The sequence below is a fragment of the Plectrocnemia conspersa genome, unplaced genomic scaffold, assembly GCF_051122295.1.
Source record: "Plectrocnemia conspersa isolate PC_06_02 unplaced genomic scaffold, ASM5112229v1 ptg000013l, whole genome shotgun sequence".
NCBI classification, from domain to species: domain Eukaryota; kingdom Metazoa; phylum Arthropoda; class Insecta; order Trichoptera; family Polycentropodidae; genus Plectrocnemia; species Plectrocnemia conspersa.
Genome location: NW_028277177.1, coordinates 9,660,869 through 9,680,962, shown reverse-complemented (window position 1 = coordinate 9,680,962; position 20,094 = coordinate 9,660,869). Strand labels below are relative to the sequence as shown.

Here is a 20,094-nt window from a genome sequence, read left to right as displayed (position 1 = left end):
TTTATGCATGGAACTGATCCATCTTTGAGGATTGTTACTGAAGAGAAGAATTAGGTCTTGTATAACAATTCAAAGAGAAAAAACAACGGCTTTCTCCAAAACAAGCCATGTTTGACCCCTCGTCGACCAGCAATGGTACTATAATGGTTAATCTTTGTATAGATGGGATATTTTGAGAGCAATTCATTGTTGATTATTGAAACCTAACCAGACCATCATCAAAACAATTTTGTAACAAATAAGTAAAATTTAAAGCAGTGTTGATAGAAAACGATTTATTAAATAATCAAAGACGTATTCTGTAATATGACAATGCAAGGGCACACTCAAGAAAAAAAGGGAGCAAGAATTAGAAGTTTTACGATATCCGTCATATAGTCACCTGGTATTCTACCAATTTAAAATAATTAGAACATTTGCTTCATTAATTCACATATTTTAATAAAAGGATAAGAATTATATAAATTACATATTATTATCAATTACTAACACTGGAAATTATTTCGAATAATAAGATTGTAAATATGCAGTGTGTACTGCGACTCTTTCCTTGTCTATGGCACAGTGGAATTCAGAGGAGGTCGAGTATTCAATGAATATAAGGCAGGGTTTCATTTCATTTGAAAATTTGGTCATGACGACCAAAAACACAAATTATATCAAAAGAATATTTGTTTAGCCATGATGCAGCATAATATTTTTTGCGTTCATTTGTAACCACCGATGAGACAAAAAAAAAGGACTAAGAGACAAAAAATATGGTTCCAGCAGTGATTATTAGTCACGAGCTGCTATTCAAGAAAAACGAACCAAAACAATGCAAAAAATCCCATTCCATCAAAACCCTTCGGCAAAAATAGCCAAAATACATTATCTTGGCCTACAAATAGTTTATCCGATTTATATTCACCAAACATGGCTCTTTTCGACTTTCAAATGAAAAGATTAGCCAGGAAGAGATTTTAGACAAATGAAGAGTTTTTTTAAGAGTTTGTGAGGAGAAATATAAAAAAACACTACCTTAAGCATTGTCTATATTCAGTTATACGAACTTTTTAATACCTCCTCGTGTATATATATAACATTTTTTTGATGACAAAATAACTGCCTAGTTTTAAAACAATTTTCCAGCAAACTTTTCTGAAGAAATTACCATGTAAATAATTCGGACCGGTTTGTTTCAAAATGAGACTATTCAAAATCATAGCTCTGTTAATATTCATGTAAAAAATTATTCATAAAATAATCTAAAATGTTCCACACAGAAATATACCCGATTTAAATCCAGCTCATAATCCAAAGGTCCCAGATTCGTAATTAGGCTTACCAGATCACAAAAAAATACGAGTGTTCTGGTCTGACTTGAGCTAAAAAAATCTTCCTAATCAAATATTGGTAAAATAACTGTTGGTTGGAAAACTTTCGTCATAGTTTATTTTGTATCGCGAAAATGAAAATCGAAAATTAAGTTTACAAGTTTTTCATCTCGTTTACTTAATTAGCACTAATAGATCCTTATATAATTTGAAGTAGATTACTCTTTCAAATAATTAGTGGACGAGCAGTTAGAGTTATATGAAGATAAATAAATAAATATATATGAACACCTATTTTTATGTTGCAAACTCAAATTACATGAAATAAAAAATGACAAAAAAAGGGAAATGTCAGATTTGTAATATATATGATTTAAAGAACAAAATAGAATACGTAAAAGCATATAAATATGATCCTACCTGAATCGTGCTTGTCGGTTGCCACCATAGAAGAATGCATTTTTGCCTGTGGTTTGCTCCTGTCAGTTGCTGTATCATGTTTGAGAGCATTATTCTTTCTATTAGGTCTCGGAGCTGTTATGGTCGGAGGAACCTTCGAATTTAATTGATAAGTATACATTTTGAAAATAAATAAAGATAAATAATAAAAAAAATCCAGACGAGACTAACAATTTTATCACTCCTTTCGCCGGAGGGCAATCTGGCTACTGCAGATTCCGGACTGTCTTCCGGAGGTGGCAACTGCATTATCCAGTTGTACTCTCTCTTTTCCAAGGGAACCCTTACTCTTTCATACTCTTGTACTTGCATTCTGGTTTGAATTAAAACAGTTCGTTACATATATAACATGTTAAAGTATAAATAAAACTCTCAATAATGAATATATTAGTTATATAAAAATAAAACCTGAGGCCTTCGTAACAATCTAAACAAACGACTGCATAATCTCCGTTTTCTAATAAGAGTGAGTTTTCGTTTCTTCTATGCATGAGAAAGGGAAATTCCTGTAACATATTAAAATATTAAACGGATATTTTAATTTAGCGGGAAAAAAATACTAAATTGAATATTTACATAATGCCACAGTAGCAATTATGGTAATAATAATCTAGATAATTACAAAGCCAAAACACACACACACACATTAAATTACTTAAACAAATTAAAAAGGTCACCTTAATGGGCAAAGCTCGTACGCGTTTTCTATAAGTAGTTACGCCACATAAATGACAGCAATAATCGTGTGTATTATAAGTTCGTTGCGCAGGCGGGACCAAGGCATAACCTACTGCCGATTCATATCTGTAAATTGTAATGAAAGTCAATTTTGAAGCTTTTATCATAATGTACTGCCAAACGTTGATAATAGAATAAAAAATATGTAAGACAATTTGGACTAAAAATAAATAGCGCCGAGTTCCTTATATACAAACTTTTTATGTTCTAAATTCCTACTTTTAAAAACGAAGAATAATTTGCTAATCAAAGATACCTTTCGACAATATATAAAAATAATAATTATTAACCAAAACCATTATATTTTACAGTATGTTAAAAATTATACTATATTTTTATCCTATAAAATTAAAACAGACTCAAGACCTTTTCGACAAAAAGTAGAATATATTTTAATGATAGCATTCCATAACCATTCACCCGTAGAGAAAAAAGGCACGTTCTAAATACGTACATGCATAAAAAAAATTATAAACAAAATACCAACTACAAATACGGAATTATTAAAAAAAAATCATTGTATCTACAAACATTAAACTGGACCAGGTTTTATTTATTATATGATCAAATCTACGATTGACAAAATTGTATCATTACCTTTTCCATTGGTTTAACAGGGAGTGGTAACAGAAGGTGCAGACTAAAGCCGATCCGTCTTCTCTTAGTTGTTCGGCATTTGGCAAACTCTGTAATAGATCCAATATTTTAAGTACACAAGGGCAAAAACACGTAATAATAAAAACTAATATCAATTTTACCTGATGTGTTAGAAGGTTTGGAAAATACGGAGCATTTCCTTGTGGGTTACCGTAAAGCACCCTCGCCAACGTGAAATCAGAATGTAATCCACACAAGAAACAGTATATTGATGTGCAAGCTAAAATTCGCATAATCGTGATATACGTTTGCAGATTTTCTTATAACAGATTGAATAATAAAAATTACCTGAATTTGATGCAACTGTTCGTTCTGACGTAGTCGACGGTGGTGTAGGTATGACTCTATCACCATTAGTTGGCATCGGAGAAGGTATGTTATATCTACATAAAATAAAACAACAAATTAATTAATAACTTTCTTGGTATACAAAATATATTGTGATGCATTTTTAGTCATGTTCTTTCCCATTTATTACAAATAAATTTTAATTTTAACAAGTTTCCATATTTCATTCATTAGAAATAATAAAAAAAGATCAGAGTAGACAAATTTAAGGATCCGAATTAGATCCACAGCCAAAGATATATCATTTTTATAATTTAAAAACAAAAATACCAAGTCTTACTTTCGAGACATTCTGCCAAATGCAACAATAATTGTTCATTAATTAATTATTATTAATAATATAACAATTTAGTACATCAAATTACAACTTACAATTAATAATTTTTAAGACAACTAATTATAATAGAAAGTAACATTCTATTAAATTTAAAATTATTGCCATGTAAATAAAAAGGATTTTATAATAAGCACAATAGAGCAATGGTATAAGTTAAAAGTTTATAAATTGGAAGTTTGTGCAATCAAATCCTTTATAAAAAACTAGTCATTTTTAAATTTGTAAAATTTAAATTAGTATATCATATATCAGTTATTTTCCTAATCTCACTCGAGCTACGTGTAGTGCTTTAATATTGATTTAAATTTAGGTGATGGAAAGTACCAAAGTTTTTTCTTAAAAAAGATATAATATATGTAATGTCTTAGTACAATACCGTCTATGTTCAAGCGGGACTCTTTCGGCGTCCATGGTTTCCCATTGTTGAGCTAGATGCTGGACGCACCGTAAGCATGCCAGCACTCGCCCACCCGCAGTAGCGGGGACACATCCACTGGAGCCGGCGCCCATGCCACTCGCCAAGCATGGGAAATGCATTGCGTGTGAGTTCATGTATTCGGCCGAAGTAGACAACCACTCCATGGATCCTCGTGGAAAAGTGCCGGCACAAATGTGGCAACTACAAAGAAAACGATACGTTTACAAGAGTTTAAAATTATACATCATAAGAAAACCAAACAAAATTGATCACCGCAAAAGCTCGACACCGTTTTCATTTAACACAGTCGGATTTTGCGAAGTATTAGGAATTGCTTGTGTGGTTAAGGGTTGTGGAGAATTGGTTCTGCTAGTGGGTCTCTCTCTTTTGGCAGAAATTGGCTGTTTTCCACTATTGGACATGTCGTATGGTTTAAATCTAAAATTAAAATTGTCATGTACAAAAGTTGAATATGTATTCATCATATTTAAAAAAAATGAACAAACCGTATATCCCTTTCTGCCGAAGGATGTGGGGCAGTCGTCACGGTCGGTTGACTGTTCATGACTGGTCCGATTGGTTGTCCGTTATCTCCGTATGATGGATATTTTAACGGTATTGATTTATTACATCCAGAACATATTTGAACCATACCTACAATATAAAATCATTTTTAAAAAAATTCATAATATGATAAAATATTTATTATGATCGTTTACCTTGTGGACTAATAGGACTCGCATCAGGAAATGGTTTTAATTGTGTTAAAAACGGATAGTAAGCTTCTCGTTCGGGATTCTTACAGCAATAAATTAATCGCAACGACGAAGAAAGAGCTTGTGTGCCACATACGAAACAGACAAATGTCGTTTTTGTTGTACTCTGAAACATTAAAAATAGTGAGTGTGACTGTAATTAAAACATTAGAGGTAGTTATAACATTTTGACGGATTCTATAAAAGCCTGGTATAAGGCAGGCAGTTCAATAACAAATGATAATGAAAGTACAGTAATTTGTTATGTTCCAACAACATTCATAAAATATTTTAATTAGATGATCATTCTTAAGTTTGGATAAATATAATTTAGGGTTATTGGGTTATCCCAAATCAAAAAGAGAAGGCTTTCTTTTAGTCTTCCTCTTCGACTCCTAATTACTTTTTTTATATTAAATATAGTAAAACAAGTGTTGCATAAGTACTCTATTTTGTAATCATTATTATTATTATTATCAAAAGAGAATTTAAATAGTAAAAGACATAAAAAGAGACTAAATAGAAGCTTATAGATTGAATTATCTTAGGCAAATTTGTCTGCAGAATGTCGACTCGCATTTTAAAATATAATTAGGGTTTTATTTATTTTGTTATTAAACAAATACATATACCAAACCAACATTATCAACGAAGCAAAAATGCAAATTTTAAAGATAACTACGAATATTCTACTTGAAATATACTGGGATTACATATTATAGAATGATAGAATACATCGGAAGTCCAGAATCAATTTAAGACAGATTACATATTTACACACTTGAGTAAAAATATATATTTTTCTAATAATTAAATTTGAATTTTGAAAATGTCTTCCTTTGATGCTAACCTATGTATGAGAATAAAATTAGCTTAACAAGCCTTGTTTTAACGAAATTAAAATAGATAATAATTGAGATAGAAACCAGCAGTGTCATTGAAACAAACTTAATAAAGTAAAAGCAGATCACATTACTGCTGTCTGTGTTTAATATATATTTCTTGGGATATGTAACAACTTAAAATTATTTTACAAGAAAATGTAAAATTTGTTTGATTTAAAAAAGTTTTATATAATAGATGCCTATTTGTTCATGGACAAGTCTGATATTGAGTTTAGATGTCATACATGAACATTTTAAGATGGTGTAAATTACAAATTGTTTAAAATTAAACTGTTTACGATACGAATAAATACTATAAAAACTATAGGAAGACTGACATATCTAGGGATTAAACAAAAAATAACCATTTTATTTTGAAAATTGATTCAAAAGTATCGACATATTAAAAGCAGATTTGAAGCAGAATACAAACTGAAAAATAAGTATGTGACATCTCTAAAGAAGCTAATGGACTAGATTTGCTGATTTGCAGTAATTATCTTTATGCAAACTAATTGGGTTAAAAAATACAAAATAAAAACATGTATCAAGTTGAAATAAAATAAAAGTTAAGAACGGCAACAAAATTATAATAGTGGTTGATCTTTCACTGTTTTGCAGTACCCCAGATAGTTATATATTTACATATACAACTGAAGAAATAATAAATAAAAAACATTATATTCATACAATAAAATATTAAAATTTGATTCCAAGTAAATAATTTATATAGATAATAATATCAATAAATTAAATATAACAAAAAATATTTTATATCAATTTTATAAAAAAATATTGAGCTTCTGAATTAATATAAAAAAAAATACCACAAAAGGCAAATGATGTATAAAAAATATGTAAAATAAATTAACGAAATTTAATAACAGAAGTGTTAAAATAAATTATTAAAACATACTAATACAAAAAAGTAGTAAATTAGATCAACACAATAATAAATTACTGATTTTTTTCTATAATTTACTATAAATGCAATATAAAATAATAATAAGCAAATAACAAATAATTATGGAAAAATACGTAAAATTAACTCACTCCCAGGTGTATAATAGCAAATTAAAAATGTGTATAAATTAACTCGCTACTCAAAGGGTTAACACATAATACTTGAAAAGCTAAGAAGAGACGAGTGCTTAGCGGCAAATGTCGACAGACTGAAGAAGATAATAAAGTATAATCTAAATATATTTTTTTATAGTAATAATACCGTGTCATTGTGCCGTGGGAGTGGCGGCGGCGGCGGGTCAGAAGTGTGTGGCGTTAATTTGCCACTTGCTAAACTTACTGGTGATGGTGGAAGAAGAGTTGGTGGTCTAGATCTTAATGTATATTCACGTTCTGCCGATGGCACTCCCCTTGTCTATGAAAATTCAAAACAACCATAAGTTATATTTTTAAACATAACATTAATTCATACAAATTCTTGAAATAATTACCTGAAAACTATGCCACTGCTGAAGGAGGTGATGTTGGCAAGCGACACAAGCTTGAATTAAGCCTTGAGCATCCTTCGGTCTCGATCTCGCCGGTCGTGGATGTTGCTCGTTAAATATTGGGAAATACGGTTGATTCTTCTGAAATAATTTAACAAGCCAAATGTGTAACATATTTACATAATAAATAATAACAATCAATATGCATACCTGTATACCCTTGCCTTTATCCTTCGGTTCTTTCGTGCTCAAATTACAGAGAGAGCCTCTTTTGTATTCGTCTCCGCATACGTAACAAACTTCCGTAACAGAGTTCTTATCAGGCATCGATAAATCGAGGATGTCTTTATCTGAACTAGAATTCGAATTGCCAGAATAAACGGAGTGAGTGCTCTTAGCCGAATCTAAGTAAACGGAAGGCTCCGATAAACTAGAGTGTTGCGATCCCAGTGATATGACGTTAGTCTCTTTGGGGATGTTCCGCAGATCTAATACTCCTTCTACTGCCAAATCTTGATTTATCGGAGTAGCATTAGTCGCTGATAAAATATGCGATTTCAACGGTATTGGATGTGTTTTTTCATCAGGTTTTTGTATAACATGAGGTGATGGTGGCATTGCATTCTGATACTTGGTTTGATCGTATTGCACTTTATAGTTTTGAGATATTTTATCCACCACCGGAGGCACACTAATATGACCCTTAGCTGTGTTAGGGTGCGAAGGAACTCTTTCTCGCTCGTACCGATCTCTCGGATTGTGCGATATCACTTGGTTGTATTTAGAATTTAAATATTGTCCGTGTTGCATGTTTCGAACGTCCGACGCCGCAGTCGCATTGGGTTTCATGTTCATGTCTTGCGCGGAAGCGTTCAATTCACTAACAGTTTTAACTTTGGTAGTAGGATAATGATGAGGTATATTAGCGTAATTCAATTGATGTTCGTACGTTAAGTTGGCCATTTTTATATCGTGATAAGGTTTCGAAGTCGGAGGATAATACTCTGCCTTCTCTCTGAGGTCTTTAAGATGATGCTGTTGATCGTGATTCTTTCTCGTCGCGTCTTGGTGATAACGCACGGCGGCTTCATATTGCCGATTGCTCTCCTGCCGCGATCTGGACAAGTGATCTCGAGAAGCCGGACGACCGGGCGAAGGCGATGGACTATGTGCGGGCGCCGAATTCGTCAGAGGTACCGGAGAGTTGTCTGAGTTTAATCCCAGCATTTGAGCCGCATATTCACCTTGGAATGACATATCCGCACCTAAAATGTAAAATTAATTATTATCATATTTTTGTATATTTAATGGTAAATTAAAATGTCACAACCATGAGACATGTTAATGCCATCTCTCAACTATTTTTAAAACAATAATAAACAAACATATTTATATTTCAGCATGAGAGATAAAAGAGTTCACTATCGGGGCAGGGCATTTATGGGTCAGCAGGCAAGATGAGTACGGGTCAAATAGGTCATGTACAATCAGTGGAAAATAATGTAAAAGTCATCTGCACCATAGGGGTTGACCTTCAGCCTTAGCATGTGAAACAATCACATTAGATGGGTACAGTATACCCGTACATAGTACATAAATTTATGCAAATAATAAAAAAATAATCGTCATGCTTGATAGATGCTAATAATTATAAACGTAAAACATACTTAATTAAAAATTGCCGATATGTAATTAGTTTTGGGTTCATCACCTTTTTGTATAGATCGACCAGTAGTTTTCAAAAGTTTATCAAATAAAATATTCGATTTTACTCTTTAGGTATGACATGAGTGTAACTCGATAATGTAAACGGAAATTTAAAATAAAAATGAATAAATACAAATATGGCACTCTTAAGGTTAAAGCCGGACTTATTTTTTATTTCCAATCTTTACGGTCATCGTTAATTATTTTAATAAAGATAATTAATTCTCACAATCAAATTATGAAATGTTTTATAAATTAATTCTCACAATCAAATTATGAAATGTTTTGTAAAATTGAATCATACATATGAAATTAGCATATTATGCAGTTATTTTTTTATCTTATACATATTGATAAATATTAACCTGTATATGGTTTGCCGTCGACTCTTTTCAGCCAATATATCCTCTGTGCATGAGGCCGCCCCTCACGCTCATAGGTGTCCCACTGTTGTCTTAGTAGTGCGCGGCACAGGCGACAGCATTTGCGAGGTCCTCCAGGCCAGCTGGCAGGTGGTACATGACCCTCTAGGAATGGAAAATGGGGCTCTCCTGGTGGAGCCTGTTCGGCGCGGGCATAAATAATCCATTGTTCCGCATGCCCACTAGCACCGCACACAAAACACACATTCACACCTATTCGTCTCGCATCTGACGATGATTCGGTTTGACCCTGTTTCGCTCCTAAATACTCTCTCCTTTGGTCCGATTCAGTGTGTCCCTGTTTTGCCACTGAATACTCCCCTCTACGTTGGTCCGCATCACTCGTTAATTGTTTTACACCTAAATATTCACTTCTATCACTTTGTCCGTGTGTTATCAAATATTCTTTTCGTTTATCCACTTCACTCAACTTTAATCCTGAATAGTCAGCTCTATCTACTGGTTTCGGATATAGCTCTATCCGTGATTCGTACGGGTCTAATGCTTTGATAACATAGCCATCACTTCTCCGGTTTGGATCGCTCTGTAGTTTAGAATAATCTTGATACCTACTATCATTAGCCGGTTTTATGACACTACCGTACAGTTCTCTCTCTGAGGATATTTTGGCATTATTGGCATAAGAAAGACCTTCTTTCGACTCGTCAATCTGCAATGGTTTAGGATTGACTAACGAAGCGGTTTCTCTTAATTTAATATTATTCGTGTAAAGGTTATTGTCTCTAGGGTCTAATATATGTTGCGGTACGTTTTTTGAATTATTGTAGAATGCATGTTCTCTAGCGTCTACACTTTGATTCGGCTGTTTAGAAATACTACTGTAAATATTACTTTCTCTAGTGTCTACATTTTGTTTGGTTGATAATTTTGCATTGTGTACATTCAGAAAGTTAGCACTGTCTGCTGTGTCGGCGATCTGTTGAGGAGGCTTAGCGATGTTGAATAAAGAGAGATCTTTTTGTTCCGGCGGCTGAGGTTGTTTATTCTCTTGAGCGCCAGGTTTGCTTTCATGGTGAAGTGGATACGGTTCGCTGCCGGGACGTTGCCGCGTTTCAGGTGGAGACGAAGCTGCAGGTGGTGGCTGGGGTTCAGAGTTAGGCCGTTCACGACCTCCGCCCAGCTCACTCTTAATGTAAGCTTTTGCCTTCTCCATCACCCAGCGACCGGCAGCTTGATTCTAAAAAAAAACAAAAAAACAAGTAAAATAAACAATTTTGAACAAAGCATTACGCAGAAATAATTACATTTATTTTAGTTAGCTAACAAGTATATTATAATTTCAATAATATTTATAATGAACTTAGGTTAATAATAATCTTTAAGGAAAAAAGTGGCCAAAATATTAGATGTCGGGCAATGACAAGAGATACCAACGAGCATCACTTATCGACAGAACACATTGTGTGGCAAAAAAGCACAAGTTACTCAAGAAGTGCAGACCCCCCACCCTTCTTTGTGCTGAGAACATAATAATAAAAAAGTCATAGATTGACTCAGATATTCATCACCTTAAGAGAATATAAGTAAATTAAACAGTACACTCAACATAATTATCTTGAAAAGTTATTTATCGAAACTATTTGTATTATGGTTCATTCTGTATTGATTTTTTATTACATGAATGATGCTATTCCATCATTGTTTATAATAAGTAGGCTAACGGTATATTATTCTATGCAAATATTTAAAAAGTCAAACGGCAACTTATGACACCCAAAATTAAATCCAAGATTGTTTACGTTTGAATACAAATAATACTTCACAATAAATTATGCTCGCACGTGAGTTGTTTGATAATGATGAAATTTAAGCGGTGATATAATTGAATATTATCTATGAAGTAGGTAAATAAATGTTTACACATTCACAAGTTGGCGAGTTATCATAATTAACTGGCATTATCTTCTGATCCGATTGTAAACGAACCAGATATATCTAGATAAACATAAAGAGTAGAAGCGTAATAAAAAAATATGAATTTTTATAATAAAGAATGCAACATAAAAATGTCTCTGTATAAACATTACGAAAATAAACACACGAAGAGCAAATCTTTATCATTTCAGTTTTGTAATCAGGGCTAAACATTTATTTACTCACTATTATTCATAATAAACTCGTATCAGATATTTACTAACATGCTCCTCTGTAAATATTTTTAAACATACACACATTGTTAATGATTGTAAATATTTACAATGTAAATAAGTGTGTATTTTTATATATGTATATACATATATATTGTATATCTTGATCGTGCTAATTTGTAGCGACATAATCGAGCGAAAACCTAATTGCCTAATGATGGCCAGATGCGACATGGGGCATCCCGACCAACATGTAATAGGTGCACGTTTGACTGATTCACCAGTTAACACTGGTTATAATGAATGAGAAGATGTGATCAAAATGGCAACGAGAGGTTAACGTTTATAATCAGCGGCACATATGTCATTTACAGTTACACGATAAATCACTACGCACACATTCGTTATTCGAATAATGTATGAAATAAAATATAAGTATATTTACGATATTCATAAAACGAGTATATTACGTCAATCGCAAACTATCGTGTTTCATTTTCTCAATGTGCGTATGTACATGTGCTCCAAACTAATTTCTCTGATAGTGAAACTAGTTATAACCAGCGCCCGACTTCAAATTTTCGAAGACTCATAAACAATCTTTAAAAAAATACCAAAACTAATCGAAAGTGTAAAAAATTACTTTAAGAATATTCAGTCTGAATTAGCTTGAAAAAATGGTTCACATGAACCAGAACAATCTGGCTTTGGGTCATCGTCGGTTAAAGCATATCACATTAGTTAGCACAAAAAAAAGATAATAAGCGTTCAAAGTTTTTAAAATCCTATATTTTAAATTAATTATTTTGGTAGTTTGATTGCTGATTATAACTAAATTTAAAGCAAACATTATTATATAATGAGATGACATAGATCAGAAGGACAGACGAAGTAATCTTGATAAAAAACAATAATAATGTTTATATTATAGAACTTTTTAAACAACATATTTATAAAGCACTGAGCTAGTGCATCATAATATTTAAAATGCTATCAAAAATATATATTTAGCATATTTAATTATAATTATAAGGTCACAATAGGTGTCCGAAAAGATATCAAAGGTTATACTATATTTTTATAAATGTATTATCCTTTGCGTAATCTGCTAGTTCACCTGAAGATAAAAATGATTTACATAAATAAAATCTATTCTCATGCCAGGTGTAAACAACAGATGTCATTAATATGCATATATGTTTAGCATATGAGTAAAAAATATATTTATGTACATTTAAATTCATACCGCAGACAAGGTGTGCATCGCTCTTCTACCTTCGCCTAATGCACAGTGACGTGACATCACAAGCGTATCCTAACAATAACTGATAATTCATTCGAACCCAGCTCTCAAGATTTATGTTATCTACACTGCATTTTTAACCTTCGCCATACAGCATGATTGAAAATGACATTCATCTTTTTATAATAAAATCCATAAATGTTTCATATCCTAATAATTTTTATGGACCGTTAAAATCCAGTCATTGTAAGTACAAATCATCGGCAGTAATTTGCTAATTTCAGTTTTATTTTATTTTGCATATTTTGCTTATGATCATTTTAAAAGTATTCCGAGAAACATGCGTAAAACCAAAACAGTTAAATTTTACATTATAATTATACATTCTAACAACTAGTATTAAAATCAACACTAGCAAACATAATATTTTAATGTGACTTGCGTATTATCTATTTATATTATTATTATGCATACATAAATGAATATTTTTTGAATGCAAAATTCTGTATTATATATTTTTCTTCAAAAAGAAAGATAATTGAAAAATGTTACGTTAGTTACAATTGAAGGTAGTTGTAGATAATTTTGTAAATCTAAATAAGTTTAACCTTATTAAAAATGCTCTGATAAATTAGGCTAAATTTACATCACTGTATAATACTTCTAAAATAATTTGGAGGTTGAAAAAATTTTAATTAAGGGACTTGAAATCAAAGATTTGTTCATTAAGAAATAGAAGTTTATTATTAGAATCAGAAAATAACTTGAATCAATAATGGCTCATGGAGATTGATTTAAAAATAAACAAACTTCAACGAAACAACCAATTATGTGATATAAATACATTTATCGATTCTAATATAACATTATAAACAGGTACATAAAATACACTAAATATCAAATATTTAATATTGTAGAATAAAAATTAAAGCAAAACTGTTTTTGAGCTTCGATTTTCCTTCTCTTTTGCTGTGTGGCAATTTTGCATATTTATTTGTTGACCTATATAAATATCTCAAAACAAACCTAAAACAACAATTTCGGCACTGATCCATTTACATTTTTTTGGGAGATATAGTTTCAACTAGGGTAAATTTCCAACAACAGCAATGTGAAGCGTAGGTATCTATAGAATTACAGGTTATGCGGTAGAATAAACCCTGCATGTGGTCCAAAAAAGATAAGTAATACTAACAGTCGATGATTGCTAGTTCAAATCGAACATATAAATAAATACCAACCTAATTATATTGTATTATCTGAATTACAGAAATTGATGATAGATAGGCAGCGCTGAACATGAATACGATAAGCTGTCAATTTTTATACTCCTCAGCCTTAATATTGACATCTAGGATAAGGAGTATTTTATTTATTTGACCAATGTCGACGCAAGAACTGATAAGTGGCACTTTTAATCAAGTTACAGAGGCAAAGGAACAATCAACGAAATGAGCAAAAATAAAGTGAAGAGATAAGCAGGATCCCAATAGAGATAAATGGAGAAGGATCGAACAGCATTTATTATAGATAATATCGCTCGACTAGAAGTGAAAAATGAGCATTGACAGAATGCAGGGGAAAATAAAAATTATACTTGCACTCAAAAACATTTAAACATTTTAAATAGAAATATAATATGCCATCGAAATGTCAATCGTTCTGGTTATGGCACTTTCCAACGATTTTGTTTGGTTTATAATGTCAGAATTTAAAAGGGGTTTTCCACTGATAAACCTTTAGCATGCCAAGGGTCAGTATATTTAACTGACTTGGTACATTGATTTACTGAATGACATAATAAACAAATGATCTAATTTTAAAAATAAGACTACATGGATCTTTGAACTTTTATAAGAAAAACTTTACATGTTTCAGTATAATTATTTCATCAATAGTGATAAAAAATACTATCAAAAAAATATTGATTTCTAAATGCATTATTGTAATTTTTGAGACATTTTATTTACAGTTCGAAACTATAGTCACTACAATAAAATAAAATATTTACTAAATGAGCATTTTTGTTACTGAACTGTCATTGTGTGAATAAATGGATTGTTTATTATTTTACAATTAAATGATTTATTGTTGATTCTACATTTGTTCATCTTCAATAGATTTATGAAGTGCATTTTGACAATATAACATTGTTTTTTATTATTTGTTTATTGGGGATTTAGTAACTTTCCAATAAGATTTTTCTTAATCAAAAAATTAAAAGTTAAGGCATCAATGATCTCTACTTTTCCCAACATATATTGACTGGTTAATGACTCTGTAACTAATTTAAATAATACTGTACTAAAACATAGACGTAACTACAAAACGGCAGACTATACCAAGAAGTGAACAAAAAATAAAAGATATCTGATATGCTTGCGCATCCAGACCAGAAGAATCTTTACTTCGATGATTCAAGATGCTAGAATAATGATACCACTGATGAATTTTGGCCGTCACCTAATATAACAGAGTTTAAATCAGGGCTTCAAACTGAAACTGAACCAAAAACTGGAAATAAACATTATTTTTGTAGGAACGAAAACTGGAGCTGAACCGAAAAAAAATATCAGTTTATTTCGGTTCGGTGTACGTTTAAACAAAATTATGATATTTAAAAATATCTCTACAGATATTTTATATAATGAAGTATCAAATAGGGAAACATCATTATTATAAAGTGATAGTATACTAAGAATAGTTTATTTAGATCCACATTATCAAACTTTACTTTCGACGTCACAAAAACCGTGCAACATTTGAAAAATATTTGGAACAAATTTCAATCACAATTATCAAGTGCAACGCTGTCCAACTTCTCTTAATCCGTGGGCCATTTTTTGCAAATATTTCAGGGGCTAGTCTTTTGAAAAAATGGTCATGTCGAATATTTATGTTCATTTACGGATGTTGGTGGGAGCTAAAACATAAAAGGTCACCTCAGACCTTTTTGTTTGTATACCCTTTGCCCGCGTAAACAAACAAAAATGTGAAAGGTGACCTTTTTTAAATTTCACTTTATAAACATTGGTCTGCGGTCCACAAAAATAAGCCGCCAGTTAAATAGCGCTGATCTAATGAAAAGTCCAATGAAAAGGTAAACGATTTAGAGGACTTTTTAAGTAATAAAGAATTGACAATAGATATATAGATTTTCCATTTCTACAGATGTGGACATTAAATTCATATTGAATAACTTGAACCATGTACAAAGAATAGATAGAAAAAATAACATATTCCGGGACAATAAAAATACTAGACCTCGATATAACGGACTAATGCAGGTGAGGGGGTGTCCATTAAAGCCAAAAGTTCGTTATATAAAAATATTGTAGGTTTTCCGAATGTATTTTTTTAGTAATAAAATAAATGACACAATACAATGTCGGTGAAGTTTCCATAAATGGATTGAAAATATTATGTGATTTTAAACAATGATATGGTAGGTATAAAACTTTACTTTACAAAAAAATTCTATCAAATCAAAATAAGCAATTTTTCGAAAACATACTTTATTTGTATGTAGGTATTAAGTTAGAGGTATGACGTGATAATTATGAGCAGAACATTGTTTACAAGCGGTAACATTTGAATCTAAGCCTGTATAACATTAACAGGATGTTTTTAACAATTTTCACTTGACCGGATATTTTGTCTGTTATATCAAAGTCCATTTTATCGAGGTTTTACTGTACATTTATACAAAATTGCAATGGTGATTTTAGGAGTTTTAGCAACACAAGTTAGTGATGAAAGGGCCTTCTCCGGTTTAAAGTTTATTCTAAGACTATAGAAATAGTTAAAATAAAAATACATCGGAAGATATTTTAATAATTAGAAGTCACTTTTATATTTTTTAATTATAAATAAATATACCCAAGAATCCTGTATACTTCAACCATGAATATACGAATTTGTTTCGTTTAATAAATTTCATTATTATCATATATTATATACTTTAGTTCTAATTATTATACTTTTAATTAATTATTATTACTTATATTATAATATTGTATCAATTAATGTAGTATGCTTATTACAAATGAAGGAATAAAATGTTCTAAATAAAAAAATTAAATTAATCACTCAGAGCAAACTCAGATCAAACCTTAACCGAACTGATATTTTTTTATTGAACTGGAACGAAAACTGAAATGAAAAATATAATGGTTCGAAGCCCTGGTTTAAATTGCCACCGACCACCTAAAAAACTTATATTAACATCTACAATTCAGCAGAAACGCTTTATTTTGACTGATAAATGTAAGCTGAAAAGTTGACATCATATTAAGAGCCTAATTAGTCTGTGAAGGTAAAAAATATTGAAAACCCTATAGTAATTCTTAGTGATCTTTTAGTCCAGAAAAGTATTCATTTAATAACACTATGAACAGTTACTAGAAGTTACACTAAATAGGGATTGTCTGGAATTTAATGTTTTTTGTAGACAATGTATCGAGTCATCAATTAATGAAGCACACAAATGTAGTTTTGCCTTTTACTTGTTATTTTTAGTTTGTTGATACAACTACTAAATCAATGAATAACTGCAACCTTTAAGACATATTACTCTAAGCGATCATTCCAATACATTAAAAAGAAGCGCCCAAGAAATTTTCGATTAACAATTGCATCAAACATACTGGATTAGCATTATCCAGATTAAGGCCATCAGGTTTGATACACATTGGCCAGTTTTGGTTTGGTGAGAATGTATTAAAAACAAAAATCTGGCATTTAAAAAAAAAAAAATATTTATTAAATCTACACTAAATTTAGTAGCTGCTTATAAAATCTTACATTAACTTACTTAAAAGGTACACATAAAAATATAAACAATATACAATTAAAACTTAATTTCGAATTTTTACCTTTATTAATAATTAAATAAAAAAACTATTTAAATACAAATATACTAATCAATCGAATCAGTCAAATTGAAAATACAACTTAACGAGAAGGATGAGCCTGGTGTTGGTGTTACCGATTTATCAATATTGGGCCCAATCTTAACGGGCAATTATTTTCAGTAGGTTCTTCTTTTCAATTGAAAGGAAGGCTGATGCAGTTGGCATCCTGGAGCTGCACTCTCGATTGTCGATTGCATGTGAACGAAGGTGCTCGTCGATCATCCCCATAACTATGTTATAATTAAACAACATAGTCTTATTGCCAACCCGTCACCACATATTTACCAGAAGATTTATTTATTTATAAATTGGTCTAAGACCCAATTGGGAATCTTGGTTGAAAGGATATCCATCAATATTAGTTTGGCAACAAAACAGCTATAAATTAGTTTAATTAAATTAACTATACAAATCAATTTAAATATGAACCCTTTGACAGTCAACATACTTGTATGTGGCGTAGTAAATTATTGAATACAATGCTATGCTATATGATTGAGTGCATGCCGATGCAGCAGATCATTAAGGGTTTTTGCAACTAAACGTTGCCCACGAAACACACAATTCACAGCTAATATGTTTGTATTGCAGCGATCGAGTCCTACCAATGCTGGTATTAAGATTTTAATGGATGAAATATTGATTAAATCGGCCAATTTCAACATGAAGAAGAAATGTTAATACAAATTCCTCCAAAGCTGAAACAGATTTTGTGACTAAAATCAATGCAATAGCTAAAAATAAAGTGATGAAAGTGATGTTCCGAGTATTTCGCAAACGAACGTGTTTATTGTCAGAAATTGACAGCAATTAAAAAGTAGTTATTACAATATGTTTACTATATAATATATTGATTAATTAAAATGTAAAAACAACGAATTTATTATCATATATTTATACCCACTATATAACATCAATATTTATGTTAATAAAATGAATTTGTTTTACAGGTATCGATTTTTTGAATGAATCACCTGTAAGTTCCTGAACGTGCGTAAAAAACGACGTTCTGGCGGCGAGAATAGCGAAAGAGCGGAGCGATCGGGGGCGCAGCGCCTTGCGCGTCGACGCACTTTCACTTATGCAACAGCGGATGCGCCTAGTCGAATCAGAGTCAGGGAGCGATCGGGGAACCGAGGCGCGTCACCCGGAGGCCCCGAACGGTGCGATGACGTTTCGATGCGATCGGTGTCGCAAGGGGCGGAGTGCGAGGGTGCGGGTCACTCACCAGTCAGACGCGTCGTCGAGCCATGCGCTCGAAGACGGGGGCACTGCGCTGTCTCGGTACGGGGGGGGCGAAGGCGGGGGCGGGGCTCAGGTGCGGGCGCCCCGGCCGGCGGACATCTTGGCGGGCGCGCACGCCTGCCAACACTGACAGCAGCTGCGGCTTCGCTCTCCGGCGACGCCTCGCGAGTCGCGGCACACGAAACGGCTTGACGCCGCGACCGAGACCCCCGTGGCGCTGTGGCGCTCTCCGCAGCCGGTCGCAGTTCGACCCCCGATCTTTTAGCGGGCGCGACCCGGTTTTTCCGAACGTCGCGTCTCTTCGCCCCCGCGGGGTATTACCGAACGCGACTGTTCCGAGCCCCTTTCAATATTTTTTCCCTTGTGTTGGCACGCTTTTTCAAATCGACTGAATATTTATATGACTATTTATTATTTTTAGCGGCCAATACTAAATCAGCGCTATTCTCACGCGTGGCTAGTGTTGTCAGATGCCGATGACCGTATTCAATTTTATTTTTATTTATTTTATAAACGTCGATTAATACTCGTATGTATTTACTTTATAGTCAATTATATGTTGATCATATTCTTTCTACGATATCATTTTTAACAGATATTACAAAAATGGCAAATAAGTATTATACAAAATAATCTATCATACCATAAAGTAGATCAATTTTTTTTCAATTTCGGAGACTATTTTTGTCCGCATAGTTTTTATATGCAAAACTGAAAAAATTAGATCGACTGTTTGGTGGACTTCATTTGGTTTAATTATGTTTCTTTCCATTTTTGAGTCATATGTTCCTTCAAGAAAAACTTTTTAAAAGCTGATTAATCTCGGATGACCGATACAGTTGGCACACCTGCAGCAGCGATTGTCAACTACGAGGCAAAGCTGGTCCCCAATTTCTTTCTCGAAAACTTTCCGAAAAGAATGTTCAAGTGTGCCAACCGTGTCGGTCCCCAAAAAAATAATAATTTAAAAATCGTGTTTTTCAATTTTCATTAACATTTTATGCTAAACGACCACATGAAAAAATATTAGAAATAAAAGCAGCACAACATTGTAAAAGTAATGGCCACAATAAATTCATTAGTAAATACAACG

At 32.2% G+C, this 20,094-nt stretch overlaps 1 protein-coding gene across 5 annotated transcripts in view; it reads right to left on the bottom strand.

The window, feature by feature from the left end:
• Positions 1–19,299, bottom strand: part of LOC148227231 (uncharacterized) — a 53,506-nt gene extending 34,207 nt beyond the window's left edge. For 2 of the 5 annotated variants that reach the window (XM_088202890.1, XM_088202893.1), the window contains exons 1-16: positions 18,985–19,299; positions 9,436–10,690; positions 7,574–8,628; positions 7,367–7,504; positions 7,216–7,290; positions 4,993–5,155; positions 4,780–4,927; positions 4,547–4,711; positions 4,232–4,474; positions 3,459–3,553; positions 3,272–3,390; positions 3,111–3,199; positions 2,453–2,579; positions 2,184–2,281; positions 1,947–2,088; positions 1,737–1,869 (exon numbers count right to left, since the gene is read on the bottom strand). In XM_088202890.1, coding sequence (XP_088059016.1) covers positions 1,737–1,869; positions 1,947–2,088; positions 2,184–2,281; positions 2,453–2,579; positions 3,111–3,199; positions 3,272–3,390; positions 3,459–3,553; positions 4,232–4,474; positions 4,547–4,711; positions 4,780–4,927; positions 4,993–5,155; positions 7,216–7,290; positions 7,367–7,504; positions 7,574–8,628; positions 9,436–10,666 — 4,021 coding nt within the window. In that variant the 5' untranslated portion in view covers positions 10,667–10,690; positions 18,985–19,299. Of the gene's footprint in view, positions 1–1,736; positions 1,870–1,946; positions 2,089–2,183; positions 2,282–2,452; positions 2,580–3,110; positions 3,200–3,271; positions 3,391–3,458; positions 3,554–4,231; positions 4,475–4,546; positions 4,712–4,779; positions 4,928–4,992; positions 5,156–7,137; positions 7,291–7,366; positions 7,505–7,573; positions 8,629–9,435; positions 10,691–18,984 lie in introns of all 5 variants that reach the window. The other 3 variants (XM_088202889.1, XM_088202891.1, XM_088202892.1) reach the window with 3 other exon arrangements.
• Positions 19,300–20,094: the final 795 nt, after the last annotated feature.